Here is a 17,289-nt window from a genome sequence, read left to right on the forward strand (position 1 = left end):
AGAAGACCTCCCTTGTCTGCTCCCATCTCTTTCTCACAAACTGCTGGACCCACTGAGGACACATGAACCGCAAGAGAAAAAAGTCTCCTACATAGAACAAGGTTTAAGAAGAATACTGGGCCCCAACGAAAAGCAAGACCTACCTACAATCAAGGACTTTACAGCGAGCTCAAAGAACAATAACCTAAATCATCTTCAGATATTGCCTCAAACTTTTCCACTTTATTTCTTCTGCTCTTTTCTGTCTCTATCTGCATGTGTGTATTGCCTATACATGCTGATGTGGGCGTGTTGCATATCCGTAGGCGTTAACCGAATTAAAGTTTAAGTTTAATAAAGTTCAACCTTTTTTCCTTAAACCTAAGAACACATGTTTAGCTAGTTTCTTTGCCTTATAATTGGAAGTTAGTGAACAAGGATTCACTAAGGGGGGACTAAAAAAAATGGTGTGTTTAAAATTAAACCCTGTTACGGTTAAGACCAAGTGAAGGCTGAGAGGGACACTAGACCCCTTTCTCACCTGGTCGCTACATCCTGGATTTTACCCACAGACAAATGAGAGAAATTGGAAGTGGGAAGCCAAGTTGTTCCCAATCAAAAAAGAGCAAGATTCCAATACAGGTTTTCTTGTGGTTGTGTGTACTAGAATACTAACATGTCTGCAAATGAAGCTAGTAACTCTCCAAGCCAGGATGAAGTAACTTGGGATAAGTTAAAAGCACTGTCTACGGAGCAGCAGAAAAACTGGCAGAGCAGTGTGGGATCACTGTACGTGGCAAAGCTAGGAAGTCTGAACTCCTAAGTAGTGACCAACCATTTTTCCTTTGAATCTAAAGAAGCAGAAACAGTGGTTAGAAGCAGACTCTGACAGGGTATTGTTAGCAAAGTTATAATTGGAACAGAGGAAACTTCAATTTGAGGAAAGGGAAAAAAAGAGAGGCAGGAGAAGGAGAAAGAAAGAGTCTTCCAGAAGGAACATGAAGACAAAGAGAGGCAGGAGAGAGAGAGAGAGAGAACCATCCAGAGAAAATGTGAAGAAAGGGAGCTGAAGTGGCTTGAGTTAACTAGGGGGTGACAGAGTAACCCCAGTGAAAGCATGGCCAATATGGAGGAATGTAATTCAGGGCTGGGTACAGAATTGTTAAAACTATCTCAATTATCCCAAAATTCAATGAAGAAGGCAAACAGCGGAGGCATTAGAAGAGTATAGAAAGTGTAATGGGATACTAAAAAAATTAATTAGGAGAGCAAAGAGGGGACATGAAAAAACACTGGCGCGCAAGATAAAGGAAAATCCGAAGGCGTTTTATAAGTACATTAAGGGCAAGAGGATAACCAGGGAAAGAGTGGGGCCCATTAGGGACCAAAGTGGCAATCTGTGTGTGGAGCTGGAGGACATAGGTGAGGTTTTAAATGATTACTTTGCATCTGTGTTCACTATGGAGAAGGACAATGTGGGTGTAGAGATCAGGGAGGGGGACTGTGATATACTTGAACATATTAGCATTGAAAGGGAGGAAGCTTTAGTGGGCTTTAAAGTGGATAAATCCCCAGCCCCAGATGAGATGTATCCCAGGCTGTTATGTGAGGCAAGGGAAGAGATTGCAGGGGCTCTGACACAAATTTTCAAATCCTCTCTGGCCACAGGAGAGGTACCAGAGGACTGGAGGACAGTGAATGTAGTGCCATTATTCAAGAAGGGTAGCAGGGATAAACCAGGTAATTATAGGCCAGTGAGTCTAACATCAGTAGTAGGGAAAACATTGGAAAAAACTCTGAGGGACAGGATTAATTTCCACTTGGAGAGGTAGGGATTCATCAAGGATAGTTAGCATGGCTTTGTCAGGGGAGATCGTGTCTAACTAACTTGATTGAATTTTTCGAGGCGGTGACTAGATGTGTAGATGAGGGTAAAGCAGTTGATGTAGTCTACATGGACTTCAGTAAGGCTTTTGATAAGCTCCCGCATGGGAGATTGATTAAGAAGGTAAGAGCCCATGGGATCCAGGGCAATTTGGCAAAGTGGATCCAAAATTGGCTTAGTGGCAGGAGGCAGAGAGTGATGGTCAAGGGTTGCTTTTGTGAGTGAAGCCTGTGACCAGTTCTGTACCGCAGGGATCAGTGCTGGGACCCTTGCTGTTTGTAGTGTACATTAATGATTTAGATGTGAATATAGGAGGTTTGATAAGTAAGTTTGCAGATGAGTCAAAAATTGGTGGTGTCGTAAATAGTGAGGAGGAAAGCCATAGATTGCAGGATGATATAGATGGGCTGGTAACATGGGCAGAGCAGTGACAAATGGAATTTAATCCTGAGAAGTGGAGGTGATGCATTTTGAGAGGACTAACAAGGCAAGGGAATATACAATGGATGGTAGGACCCTAGGAAATACAGCGGGTCAGAGGGATCTTGGTGTACTTGTCCATAGTTCAGTGAAGGCAGCAGCACAGGTAGATAAGGTGGTTAGGAAGGCATATGGGATACTTGCCTTTATCAACCGAGGCATAGAACGTAAGAGCAGGGGGATTATGATGGAGCTGTATAAAATGCTAGTTAGGCCACAGCTGGAGTACTGTGTACAGGAAGGATGTGATTGCACTGGAGATGGTGCAGAGGAGATTCACCAGGATGTTGCCTGGGCTGGAGCATTTCAGTTATGAAGCGAGATTGAAAAGGCTAGGTCTGTTTTCCTTAGAACAGAGAAGGCTGAGGGCGGGCATGATTGGCGTATACAAAATTATGAGGGGCATTGATAGGTTAGATAGGAAGAAACTTTTTCCCTTAGCGGGGGGGTCAATGACCAGGTGGCATTGATTTAAAGTAAGGAGCAGGAGGTTTAGAGGGGATTTGAGGAAAATGTTTTTCACCCAGAGGATGGTTGGAATCTGGAACGCACTGCCTGAAGATGTGTTAGAGGCAGGAACCCTCACAACATTTAAGAAGTATTTAGATGAGCACTTGAAACGCCATAGCATAAAAGGCTGTGGGCCAAGTGCTGGAAAATGGGATTAGAATAGTTAGGTGCTTGATGGCTGGCACGGACACAATGGGCTGAAGAACCTTTCCTAGTCACCCCCACAAATCTGAAAAGGACAAAGGGTGGGAAGGTGATAGGAGCCCGAGCAACCCTGGGAAAGAAAGAAAAGTAGGAGACACAGAGGGCCCTCCTCTAGCCAAAAAGGAGGTGCTGTGAGCAGGAGTGAGACCCGGAGACCTGTGTGCTTCCATTATAATAAGGCAGGTCATCTAAAAGCTGACTGCTGGAGACTAAAGGGAAAACCTGTGGGGTTAATGAGTAAACACACCTGCTCAGTGAACACGAGACCCTGATGGAAAGCACAGCAGAACCAGCTGTAGCTTGTAGTGTGCAACCCAGGAAGTTTACTACTGCAAGTGCAGGAAAAGTTAATAGGATTCCTGAAGGCTATCAGGGTTTTGTATCTGAAGGGAGAATCACCCTATACCCCTTGAGTGGGGAAAGCAAGTCCATAGTAATTCTCAGGGACACAGGGGCCACCAGATCTCTTTTACTGGGAAAAGGCCTGACCTTTCTGCCAGAGAGTGCAGTGAACACCAAAATAGTGGTGAATGGTATTGGAGGGCAGTATATGCCTGTACCTGTACACCAGGTGCACTTGGAGTGCGACCTAGTTGCGGGACCGGTGACCATAGGGATTGTCCCTAGTTTGCCTGTGGACAGAGCTGGCCTGCTCCTTGGTAATGATCTGGTGGGGGTGAAGGTGGTAGCCCTCCCTAGTAGTGAAAGAAAGACTGCAGGAGGTCAGAGAGACAGGGCAGTAACAGGAGACGGTCCTCTGCAGTTTCCCTGAATGAGTAATGAATCAGGCCCTGATCAAATCAGCTCCCCCTGAGGAGACTGCATTGGCACTGCAGGCAGATGACCATGAGGTCTGTCTGTCCAAGACTTTCTTTGGGGAGTTAGAAGACCCAGGGACTGAATTAAATAAATTTTCCCTAGCTGAGGCTCAGCGAGCTGACCCAGTGTTGCACAAGTTAGCACAGGCTGCCCAGTCTGAAAGTGAAGCACAGGGAGTCCCTGATTGCTACAATTTAAAGAATGAGGTACTGATGAGGAAATGGAGTTCTCCTCACAGACCTGAGAGCAAGGAGTGAGCAGTAGTTTACCAGTTAGTGGTGCCGCAGACGAACCAAAGAGAAATATTAAGAAGGGCCCACGAGACTATAGTGGCTGTACATGTCGGTATATGAAAGACCAAAGCCTGCATAAGACAGCAGTTTGATTGGCCAAAACTCCACAAAGATGTGGTGGAGTACTGCAAGGGTTGCCACATCTGCCAGGTTGAGGGGAAACCCCAACCTACAGTGAAACCTTCACCCCTCCAGCAGAGGGCTGGTGTACTGTAAGGAACCAACGCCAAAAACTAAAGGGCACAGGCAGGCACAAGGCTGGCAAAAGTTTAGAAAGGGAAGGGGAAAAAGTGATCAAGAGGGCAGGTTAAAGGAAGTCCGGGGGGAATCCTGGATAAAAACCCCTACTGCCCAGCCAGGCATTCCAGACACATTTGAAAAGTTAGACCCCATATCCTCCTATGAAAATGCCAACTCGAGAAGCACCCCACCAGACTTGCTAACAGCATTTACAAGAACCTACAGAGACAGAGAAAGACCCCTAGGGAGCAGAGAAACTGTGAGGGTGATGCCTCACCTCGTTGAAGTGCCACAGTGGAGTACAGTAGGATCTGCACAAATGCCTGCAGGCAGGAGTGTCCTCTGAGACAAAAAGGAGATTAACAAAGAATCCTCTTCCACAGTCAGGAAAAAAGAGAATCACCCTCCCCTGAAGTCAAAGCCTTTGCATGACTCAGCAAAGCACTGAAAGAGAGTTCAGGATGGACCCGCCCATTACTGACTCTCCTGAGCAAAAAAATTCCAACTTAGGGCTAATTAAATCACACCCCCACCCCATCTCTTTGCTGACCTCAACAGGAACAAAGACCCTACGCAGTCATAGAAATGGGATAACTGAAGAAAAGCTTCCCCACAGAACCACATGCTTAATCGGATGCCAAAAGGGGGTTGTTAAAACAGCACTGGCACCAATAAAAGACAGACTGTAATATGTTTGAGGATTTATGAATGAATGTGAATGAATGAGAGAGAGAGAGAGACATGCTTTTTTTCTTGTATCTTATATTTTCTCTCTCGACCCTTTTTAATGAAATGTGCTTTTCTCAAATTGCATTTCATTCTGCTGGGTGTGGAAGTGTCACGCAGAACCACCCCCCCCCCCTCCCCCCGCAACCTGCCAAGAATAAGGCATATTAATTTTGCCACATGAACGTTGAGTTTAAACTTTTGCTGGAGCGAGGAAATGACTTGTTGAACAGATAAGCCATGGCTGGAAAAAGCATTTGCATACCAACAGACAGTGCTTGGATGGACAAAGGGGCTATTCCCTGCTCCAATTTAACCCATAATGGACTTTGAGTACCAGGTATTGTGTGTAAGAAGAGACATTTCAGGGTCGGCTAAGACAAGAGAATCCACAAACAGATGCGGTCAGACCAGCTAGTCACACGACTAACCTGCTTGGCGACCTGGATTTTTCTGAATTGTATAAAGAGTTTGAAGGGAGAAAAGACTTTGCTCCTGGAGTGAGAAGACCTCTCCTGTCTGCTCCTATTTCTTTCTCACAAACCACTGGACCCACTGAGGACACTTGAACCGCAAGAGAAAAAAGTCTCCTACATCGAACAAGGTTTAAGAAGAATACTGGGTCCCAATGAAAAGCAAGGCCTGCCTACAATCAAGGGCTTTACAGTGAGTTCGAAGAACAATAACCAAAACCATCTTCAGATATTGCCTCAAACCTTTCCACTTGATTTCTTCTGCTCTTTTCTGTCTCTATCTGCATGTGTGTATCGCATATGCATGCTAGCATGGGCACATCGCGTATCCGTAGGCATTAACCAAATTAGAGTTTAAGTTTAATAAAGTTCAACCTTTTTTCTTTAAACCTAAGAAACCTGTTTGGCTAGTTTCTTTGCCTTATAATTGGAAGTTAGTGGACAAGGATTCACTAAGGGGGAGCTAAGAAAACTGTGTTTAAAATTAAACCCTGTTATGGTAAGACCAGGTGAAGGCTGAGAGGGACCCATAGACCCCCTATATCACCTGATCGTAACACCAGGATGTTCATTTGACCATCCAGAATGAATTTATCGATATCATGGGCCTTGTTTGTACATGAGCAGACCTTCTGGAGGAAATTGAGGAGATTAATGATGATTGTTAATCCATCGACAGTCATAAAATGTTAATGGATGAAGTGCGTGGAATAGGAAGTAGCTTGTTGATATTAATCCCCATCATGTATACTGGTTAGGATGTTCGGTGAGTGAGAAGGATCAGGCAGCTAGTGCTACTGCTTTAATAAGATAGTGACAGGTGCCACAAAATACTCATTAGAGAATACCAGGAAGCGAGAAGGAGGTCTCACAAATAGTGATGGGATGGTAGGAATGGTTCCAGTCAGAAGAATTAGAGAGCCATGGCGTCATACTGCAGTGTGAATCAGCAGAGAGAGTTCAAGGATGCTAACGTGAAAAAGAAAAGGCGACAGTTCTTTAACTGTTCTGTTGTTCTGGACGTGAGACATGATGACTGCTTGAGTTAGCTTTTGTTGCAACAAGCCCAGTAGGCAGTTTCTCCTCTCGTTGATCTCATGCAAATATAGGTTGACCTCTGAGAAATTCTGGGCTTGTCCCCTTCTGCCATCACTTGCCTGAGGTTTTCCTTGTAACTCATCAGAGTGTGAAGTAAAAGCCATGATAAAGACTCGAGAAAGGACAAAGAATCCTCTGATAAGAAATCTCCTTTTGAACATTCTGACCAAAGTTGGAGGAGAAAACACAAACCATCCTCCAGGACTCTGCTGCCACCTTAAGCTGCTGCAGGCTTTTAAAATCTGAAGCAATATAATATCTCTCCTCCAGTGGTTTACATCTGTGTTTCCGTTTAAATGGACTGATTCCACAAATTCCAATGCAGCTAATAGCACAATTCACCAGCAGGTGGGAAATCCCCTGTTGGCATTACTGCAGCACCAATGCCAACAAAGAGTTTTGGAGTCTCAGTCAAATAAAGCTGCTGCTGGGCAGACTCGATTGGCAGCTGTCATTACTTAACCCTATGCGCATTCTTTGGAGAGTTCTGTTCTTGATACTGTTGGAGGACGGCCTGAACCCAGTCAGAATCAGTGAGGTAGCATCAGGGCAGCCTTTAGGACAAAGAAGTATAAATGCACCATAGTAAGATGAAGAGATGAAAAAGCAGCTAACATGAGATCTGATGTGGAAGGGCTGAAGAAACAACAGAAGTATAAAGTGTGCCAATGTGTGGTTCAAGTTTCAGTCTCCAGTTGATCGGAGAGGAAGTTTCTTTGAACACTTGTCTTGTAGAATTTAGCACGCATGAGATCATCAATTTGGACGAAGTCTTGTGGAAACTGAAGTTCACAAGGCATAGTTACTGTGGGATGTTTGCACTTTTTGGAGGAATGTATAATAGGTAGGTATTTGTAATAATTATCTAACTGTTAGTATAATAATAAAAAGTTTATGATAGAACAAAGACAGGCAGATTAGTGCACGGCGGCTTTCAAGTCTGAATGGCCTAGTACTGCCAGTCAGTAAATCTGAAAATCCTTAGGTTGAAGAAAATAAATGATGTATATAAATGGCTAGCCAGCAGGTATAACAACAATAAACTTTAGAGTGTTTTGAAGATAAAAGAAAATTGTTTGGGAAAGGTGAACTATACCTTAACAGAATGGGAACCATGATATTGCAGAGGAACATAAAGGCAACTAGAGATAAGCATTTAAACCAGATCAGGGTAGTAGGTGGGGAAGGGCATGGAGGTAACTCGATCTTATACAAGGCTAATTGAAGAACAGATTGAAGCCAACAGACTAGCAGGAGCTCAATAACTCAGGGGGAAATGCTGAATTCAGTATTCTGCAACAGGTATAGGGGAATTTGTAGTGAATTTGGAGTGAATATTCATGAATGGTGGAATCATTTGGAACAAAATGCCAGAAGGTGCCAATTTTAATCCTCTTATTCCACTAACTTCTTTCTCTGCAGGCTTCTGGATGGACAGCTAAGCCGCCAGCCCAAAGCCAGCGGGGTCCTTTTCTAAATATACAAATGTCATTAGGCTCTGACTGCAATTTTAATTCAGGCATTGAGCAGGGAAACCATTGTGGCTTTCCCACCAGGCTGAAGCTAGTCGGGAACTGCTAGGAAGATGAAAAGGCCCAATAGGTCAGTTTGGTTTACTTCAGGCTCCACCAGGAAAGCTTAGGTCTCCCCTGCCCTGGATTCACCACCATCTCCCTTCCACGAGACCCTCCTAGAACCTTTTCCCCACACTTAGCTGAATGCTGGCAGTCCTTTGGTGTTAAGAAGGTTCCTCTCCTGTGCATCTTGTTTAAATGTTGCATGTGGTTCACTGTGAGCTTGGATTTTATACTTCTACATTGTTGCTGGGCAGAATGGGGTGGTATATCTCCTCTTTCTTTCTCATGGTTCAGCACACAGTTGCCTTATTTCAAATTGCCTTGTTTATCTCTCTTTATTATCAGTTAGTTTCCTTGCCTATGGACAATAAACATTAAAAATTTCCTCCAATTAAATATTGGGACGTCAGAAGCCACTGTCTTTGGTCTCAGCCACAAACTGCATTCCTTAGCTATCGACTCCATCCCTCTCCCGAACAACTGTCTGAGACTATACCAAACTGCTCACAACCTTGGTGTTATATTTGACCCTGAACTGAACTTCTGACTACGTATCCTTGCCATCACTAAGACAATGTATTTCCACCTCTGTAACCAACTTACCCCTGCCTCAGCTCATCTGCTGCTGAAACCCTTGTTCAAGCCGTTGTCACCTCTAGACTTGACTATTGCAATGCACTCCTAGGTGGTCTCCCACAGTCTACCCTCCATAAACTTGAGGTCTTCCAAAACTCTGCTGCTTGTCTTCTTACTCACACCAAATCCTGTTCACATATCACCCCTGGGCTTGCTGATCTGCATTGACTCCTAGTCAAGCAACACCTTAATTTAAAATTCTAATAATTGTTTTCAAATCCCTCATGGCCTTGTTCCCTCACCCCATCTCCCATCTCTGTAACCTCCTCCAGTCTCACAACCGTCCCAGATGTCTGCACACATCTAATTCTGGCCACTTGAGCATCCCCGATTTTAATCGCTCCACCATTGGTGGCAGTTACTTCAGTTGTTTGGGCTATAAGTTCTGGAATTCCCTCCCTAAATCTCCCCAATTCTCTACCTCTCTTTCTTCCTTTAAAACGCTCCTTAAAACCTACTTCTTTGACCAAGCTTTTGGCTGTCTGCCCTAATATCGCCTTATGTGTCTTGGTGTCTAATTTTGCTTTGTAATGCTCTGTGAAGCAGCTTGGGATGTTTTATTATGTTGAAGGCATTATATATATTGTACATGTAAGTTGTCATAGAGTCATAGAGTTTTACAGCACAGAAACAGGCCCTTCGGCCCAACACGCTTGTGCCGACCATCAAGCACCCATCCTAACTAATCCCCTTTCCCCGCACTTGGCCCATAGGCTTGTATGCTATGGCATTTCAAGTGCTCATCTAAATACTTCTTGAACATCGTGAGTGTTGATTCATGATTCTTTTCAATGTTACCAATTATCCAGCATGCTGTCTGATTTCAATCAAGTTCACACTGTCCTTTGCAGCAGTGATGTTTTGATACAGCAGACCCATTTCTCAGTACCTATAATTTTGTTTCAATTGTATTTGCTGCACATGAATTTCCTTCATTTGCTGTTCACACTTTTACCCAGATTATGCTCTTTTACCAAGTACTCACCCTGCTAATCCAGGGTTTCAGGTCCATTTTGTCACTCATCTTGCAGTTCCTGGGCTTGACAGTTCCCACTCTATGGGCCTAACATAGTCCTCCTTAAGGGTAGGCACTAAAAGGTCCATATAAAAAAGTTGAAAATCCTTCAGTTCCCTCCCAGAGTTAACGTTTCAGGTCTGTGACCTTTCATCAGAACTTCCGCTTCTCTCTCCACAGATGCTGCCTGACCTGCAGAATATTTCCAGCACTTTCTGTTTTTATTACTGAAATACAAAACTTCTCAAAATACTACTGTGTTCTAAAGAAACTATTCCCTGTACTTAAAAGTTCACCCAGGACTCCTTTTACCATTATCCATCTTGTGGATAATTCTGAATTAGTGCTATTTCTCCCAGCCCTCAATAGTTCCAATTTCAAGAGAACCCAATCCTGAATTTTAGAATTCAAAATTTGATCTGCCTCTTTAGTTTCAATCCCTCTGATAGATATCAATGTGCTTAACTCTATCCTGATTGTTAATTAATTTGAATGTGAAGATTTGGTTTCTCTAGGAGCATGTGCCAGTGTTTTGATTAACTTGGATTTATTTAGCGCATTTCATGACCTCAATGCATCCCAAAGTGCTTTGCAACCAATCAAGTACTTTTGAGGTGTAGTTACTGTTGTAATGTAGGAAACAAAGCAGCCAATTGGCACACAACAAGCTCCCACAAACAGCAATGAGGTAATGACCAGACAAATCTGTTTTAGTGATGTTGGTTGAGGGATAGATATTGGACAAACCACTGGGGAGAACTCTCCTGCTCTTATGTCCACCTGAGACAACACACGATTTAACATCTCATTCAACGAACATTTTAAAGTTCAATCAGTAGTGCTACATTATATGTTCTCATGCTCTACAACCACATTAGCCATTTCATGTTGTTGTTCTGTCAATGTGACTAAACCTCTTCAGTGCATCTTCATCATGCAATCCACATACTAGTTACCTCATGCACAATATATCACATTTGTGCACACAGCACTGACTGGAAACCTCAGGCTTACCATTTGTGTCCCCACCTAGGCCTGGTATAGTGAAGGTTCATGCAGCAGTTTTGTAGGCTTTTAGTTTCTTTCTCTTTTCCATGATTCTTTTGTTATTCTTGGTGGATCTAACCAAGGGATTGTGTTTGTCTGGTGTAAAAGGGTTGATATTAATTCCTTGTCCTGCTGCACAATTTCTTTGCTTCTTCTCTGTTGGTGGGTAGGAGGGGGTGCAATGATTTAGAGTAAGGGGAAGGGGGTGTTGGGAAACCAGTCCAGTGTCCCAGTCCCTTTCTCGGTTCACTTTCCAGAACAACCACAAGTGCCTCTCTCTTTGTGGGTCTCAGCTACAACTCCCATTCCACGTTCCTTTAGACTATAGTTACATCTCTCACATTTCTTCTCTCGCTGATCGTTTCCACCACATACACTTTCTGCCCTAAACATTCCATTCTCAGTTTTGAGATGGTTCCTTTCTACAGAAACATTGGGCAGGATTTTCCGGATCCAGGGTGGCAGACTAGGAGGTGGGGGTGCTGGGAAAATAGTATGGAACTGCGTTGGCATGGCTCCCTGATGCATTCTCCCTGCCAGGGAAGTTTCCCAGAGGCGGGACTGGATGTGCATCGGATACTCACCAAATGGAGGTGGGAAGCCAATTTAAATAATTAAAGACCTTCTTAATGTCAGTTCTTCGGGTATTTTGCCAACAGTGGAAAAGACCCCGCCATGCGGGGAGGCCGCCAGCTTCATGGAAGCAGCCTCCCTGTGGACGTCCATGGGGCCATTAAAGTTGGAGGTTCCATGCCCCAAAGAGGGGGCAGAGAAGGCTTCCCCCCGGCCCCAAAGGGCATCTGGGAGGGAGGGCCCCTGCTTGGCCCCTCTGATTTTAAATTTTTTACTTACCTGTCCGAGCTACCTCCGCAGTGCCCACCTCTCCCAATGGGGCTGCTGAGGCTCTGGCGCTGCTGGGCCTCTGATTGGGCCGATAGCATTGGGACCCCACCTGCTGTCCTTAATTGGACAGTGAGCTTGGGGGCAAACAATTAGGAGGCCACCTCTGGTGAAATTGCTGAGTCGGTCCCACTGCCGGCAAGTGTGGGCTTGGGACCCCCCTTTTCATCCCGACATCGGGATTCCAAAGCCCATGGTAAAATCCTATCCATTAAGTAGAAAATCTCAGCAAAATACTCCTGCTCTTCGTGGTTCAACAATCATATCTTTAAGCTCCTGAATTTAATTCTCCTACAGCAGTTTAACTTCCACTTCATAACATTTCTGTAAGTCATTCTCTGACTCCACTATCTTGCTTCCATCTTTAACTGTTTTTATATCAATTTCTCATTCTTTTCATTTCCCTTATGAACTTTCAGCAAGACTGCTAATAGCCAAATGGCCTTTGTTTGCCTATCCTTGGGTTTCTTTACAGCTTCAGCTCCTTAAGTCAGAATTTGCACACCTGAAAGGGTCTACATGCTGCTTGAAGTCGTTAAATTGTTTCTCCCACCTTGTGTGTGTCGATAGTGGTCTCCAACTAACCTCAAACCCAGCCTGCAGCCCAATGTCTCCAATACATTGCCAGCTGGACAATGCCTCTACTTTACAATTAAGCTCCCAGAGCTTAAGTTAGCCACCTAAACCCAGTTAAACTCAAATGCAATTGTCCCAGCTACTGATCCCTTAAACATAGCCTCTTCGCATCTCTAGCCAGTCTGGGACTTTGTCCAGACTTTCCCAAACAACTAGACTGATATCTCTTGATAGCCCAATTTGGCTCTCGGTTGATCTTAATACGTTTGTGTCACAGGTTTCAGCACTGAAATCTGTAGGCACTCAAATGTCAGGCTGAAGTTGGCATTCATTAGGACTTCCAGATACTGATACGAATTAACAATTGGAATTGATGCTCCTGTATCTTGCAAACTGTATCTCGATGATGCTCTCTTGGGCCATTCAAGGCCATAATATTGCATTATGGGGAACCCAACACTGGTCAGCCCATATTTCAAGATAGTGGGTAGAGTACACTAGTTCAAAAGGTGAATCTGTAAAGACACAATATCGTCTTTGAAAAGGAATTCTTTGAGAAATGCCGAGAGCAGACTCTCCAAGTAGAAGTATAATGCCACTGGCTACATAATCAATAAAAACACAAGAAGGATGGATAAGAGAGGACAATTTTGCTTTAATCTTCTTTTGAGAAACAGATTCAGTGGGTGGAAATTGGTTCGCACCCCATTATGGGTGGGAAACAGGGTGGTGGGGCTGCAATGCACATCCAAAAAGATTGGTGCAAGGATCTCCTGACATTGGCCCAGGGCTTCCAGAGTCAACTTGAATATTTCCATTTGAGTTAGCTGTCTTGCTGGTAGTGGCCCTAACATGGGTTGCAGGTGGTGTTGGTGGGGGTAAGGGGGGTGGAGGCAGGTGGGAGTTAGTGTGGGCTGGCAGCTGGCTCAGGAATATGATGCAGCTAGGAGGATCACTCTTGCTCCTCCTGGCTCCAAATGAGGTAAAAGTTTTTTTAAAGTACCTATTTGTTGGTGGCTGCTGGTTAGTTTAGTTTAGTTTAGAGATACAGCACTGAAACAGGCCCTTCGGCCCACCAAGTCTGTGCCGACCATCAATCACCCATTTATACTAATCCTATACTAATTCCATATTCCTACCACATCCCCACCTGTCCCTATATTTCCCTACCACCTACCTATACTAGGAGCAATTTATAATAGCCAATTTACCTATCAACCTGCAAGTCTTTGGCATGTGGGAGGAAACCGGAGCACCCGGAGGAAACCCACGCAGATACAGGGAGAACTTGCAAACTCCACACAGGCAGCACCCAGAATTGAACCCGGGTCGCTGGAGCTGTGAGGCTGCGGTGCTAACCACTGCGCCACTGTGCCAGCAGCAAACACTGAGTGGAGCAGGCATGGAAAAATTCCTAAACAAGTGTTAGGCTCCTCATTAACATAGTTCTTCTTTGGCCTCCTTGTCTCGAGAGACAATGGGTAAGCGCCTGGAGGTGGTCAGTGGTGTGTGGAGCAGCGCCTGGAGTGGCTATAAAGGCCAATTCTAGAGTGACAGACTCTTCCACAGGTGCTGCAGAAAAATTTGTTTGTCGGGGCTGTTATACAGTTGGCTCTCTCCTTGCGCCTCTGTCTCATTTCCTGCCAACTGCTAAGTCTCTTCGACTTGCTACACTTTAGCCCCGCCTTTATGGCTGCCCGCCAGCTCTGGCGAACGCTGGCAACTGACTCCCACGACTTGTGATCATTGTCACAGGATTTCATGTCGCGTTTGCAGACGTCCTTAACATAGTGAAGAACACTAATGCCTGTTTAATGTCCCTCAAGGGTCTATGTTTAGCACCCTCCTATTCTTCATCTACATGTTGCCCCTTGGCGACACCCTCTGCAAACACAGCATCAGTTTCCACCTGTATGCAGGCGACACCCAGTCTACCTCATCACCATCTCACTTGACCACTTCATTGTCACTAAATTGTCAGATGGCTTGTCTGTCCTCCAGTACTAGATGAGCAGAAATGTTCCTCAATTAAATATTGGAAAGACCAAAGCCATTGTGTTTGGACTGTGCCACAAACTCTGTTCCCTAGCCACCGATTGCATCCCTCTCCCTGGCAACTGTCTCAGGCTAAACAAACCTTGTTGTCACACTTGACCCCAAGATGAGCTTCAACCACATACTCGTGCCATCACTAAGAGCGCCTATTTCCACTTCCATAATATCACCTAATCTGATCACTGCCTCAGCTCATCTGCTACTGGAACCCTCATTGATGCTTTTGTTACCTCTGGACTTGACTATTTCAATGCTTTCCTGCCTGGCCTCTTACATTCTACCCTATGTAAACTTGAGGTCATCTAAGACTCTGTTCCCCGTGTCTTAACTCGCACCAAGACCTGTTCACCTGTCACCCTGTGCTTCTGGCTCCTGTTTAAGCAACAGCTCGAGTTCAAGATTCCAAAGCTTGTTTTCATATCCCTCCATGGCCTTGCCCCCTCCTATCTCTGTATTCTCCTTCAGACCCACAACCCTCCAAGATATCTGCACTCCTCTAATCAGGGCCTCTTGAGCATCCCCGATATTAATCACCCTACCATTGGCGGCCAAGCCTTCAGCTGCTTAGGCCCTAAGGTCTAAATTTCCTCCCAAGTCTTTCCATCTCTCCACCTCTCTTTCCTCCTTTAAGACACTCCTTAAAACCTACCTCTTTGATCAAGCTTTTGGTCATTTACCCTAATATCTCCTTGTGTGACTCGGTATCAAAATTTTGTTTTCTAACACTTCTTGAAGTGTCTTGAGACTTTTAATTTTCTTAAAGGTGCTAAATAAATACAAGTTGTTGTTGTAGTTTACGGGCACTGTCTGGAATGCCTGAATATCAGCTCACCTGAAAAACATATGCAACACGGATGCACTTCTCCCCCAGTGAATCTCCCATCCATATTTACATGCATCTTGGAGCTGGGATAAATCTTCATATTACAGTTCAAGATTTGGCCTTGTATTCCCACAGACTCCAGCTTTTTCTTGAGGGCTGTATGAGGCTTTAGTTCAGCGGTTGCCAGGTCGATATCTAGGGCAGACAGCTACTTGGGAGGTGCAGCTAATCAAGCTACACTGCTTATTGATCTGTCCTTTTTTCGGAAGAATGAAACACTGTGACTGGGGAGCTTATATCCAGAACTGTAATAATTAGGCCTTAACATATTATTTACATACTACCGGGGCTGGTGGCATTGGCCCCCTTGGAAAGTGAAGTAAATGCACGTGTATTTGGAGACACATGTGTGAGGATAACTGGTGAGTGGGAATTGTGCACACCTGGTGCTGTCTGCTCTGTCTGCCATTCATTTGTTGGTTCTCCCCTTCTGGTAAAAAGCTCCAAAAGGGAGATTCGTATTGAGAAACCCATTGGTTTGGTGGGAGGGGAAAAAATTCCAAGTGGCAGTAGAAACTCACTGGGGAATAGCCTCAAAACTGTCCAATGAATCTTCTTACTAAGTTCTGCAAATGAACATGGGGGTCATTTTGACTTTCTGAAATAGCCAGGCTATCTGGTCTACATCTCTCCTGATTGTTCTTTTCACTGAAGTCAGAATTACTCCCATGTGTCTACAACTGATCCTTGAGCGATTCTGAATGCTGCGTTTTTATGGGTGTGAACCTTGATTCATGAATGTTCTGAAATAGTGCACAGGACAAACTGATATTAACCCTTTCTAATTCCCATATCAGAATAAATTTCCTGACAGTTTTTTTCTAGCCCTAGAAATGTGTGTGTGATGCATAATGAGGAATATCTGGCATTATGGATCTCTACCCAAACTTCTGATTGGAGGATAGAGGATCCAGTATTTGTAGGCAGCTAAAGGTTCTCGGAGACAAGAAGCTCTCAGTCACTCTGTAATAATGATAAAAAGCATCACATCTTGACATAAGATGGTCACGATTACTGTGAATATATAAAAATGATGGGGATGAATTTCCTCAGCCTTCTCCCATTTCATCATAATTTCGGCATGAGAGCATCTGAAACCTTGTTTTTGTGCAATTTGGGAGTTCCATCACATTTCTGCTGAAGTTACAGCAATAGTGTAGGAGAAGCATGAAATAAATCCTCAACATCTTTGCTGAAATCAGGTATCTGCGGAGCTAATAAATGCTGAGATTGTTACATGTCGTTCTTGTCAGGCTCCAGTTTAGGATTGTTGGTCTCATTTAAAGTAATCTGCTCCTCTGGTGCTGCAGGTAATGCCTGAGTTCTATCAGTAATTTTAAAAACATCAAATCTTACAGGTAGAAGCTTTCTTTCAAATACAAATGAGGTCAGGTATGAAAACATCACATTAGAAAGTAAGGACAGCAGCATTATGAAAGTTTTAAATGGAAAGAGTTGCTCAAAGGCCTCATTCTCAAAGGAAATGCCGGGATATTGAATTAGAGGTGGGATTTGAAGGAAAGGTTCGCCAGCTAATAGTCGCAAGGTTAATCCAACAAAATATCCTGCAGCTGATCCATATGTATTTGTGTTTGGGATGAATAGGACACAGACAAGCTGTGGAAACAGTATGGCATACACTAATTCTGCACTCAGGATCCATAGGCCATAGATTGAATTTGTTAGAAGTGCCAATGTTGTCGCTGCAGCTCCAAACAGAACTACCCCAGTCCGCATAATCCATATCACTTCATTCTCAGCAGCCTGTGGGTAAAATATATTTGATTAGTAAAATACGACAACATTTTGCTTTTTTCCTTAAACTCCAGTACACATGAGTATGGTTCATGCCTGTGAGTCCCCATTTGACTACTCCCCAACTCCAGCCATTAT

The 17,289-nt window shown here is 44.2% G+C and overlaps 1 protein-coding gene and 1 long non-coding RNA gene across 4 annotated transcripts in view; one reads left to right on the top strand and one right to left on the bottom strand.

The window, feature by feature from the left end:
• Positions 1-17,289, top strand: part of LOC137371425 (uncharacterized) — an 84,059-nt gene that overhangs the window by 24,247 nt on the left and 42,523 nt on the right. The window lies entirely within an intron of this gene.
• LOC137371423 (high affinity choline transporter 1-like) overlaps positions 16,349-17,289 on the bottom strand; it is a 59,526-nt gene continuing 58,585 nt past the window's right edge. For all 3 annotated transcript variants that reach the window (XM_068034002.1, XM_068034003.1, XM_068034001.1), the window contains one exon: positions 16,349-17,160. In XM_068034002.1, coding sequence (XP_067890103.1) covers positions 16,630-17,160 — 531 coding nt within the window. In that variant the 3' untranslated portion in view covers positions 16,349-16,629. The remainder of the gene's footprint in view (positions 17,161-17,289) is intronic.

The sequence above is a fragment of the Heterodontus francisci genome, chromosome 6 (genome assembly GCF_036365525.1).
Source record: "Heterodontus francisci isolate sHetFra1 chromosome 6, sHetFra1.hap1, whole genome shotgun sequence".
Lineage (NCBI taxonomy): Eukaryota > Metazoa > Chordata > Chondrichthyes > Heterodontiformes > Heterodontidae > Heterodontus > Heterodontus francisci.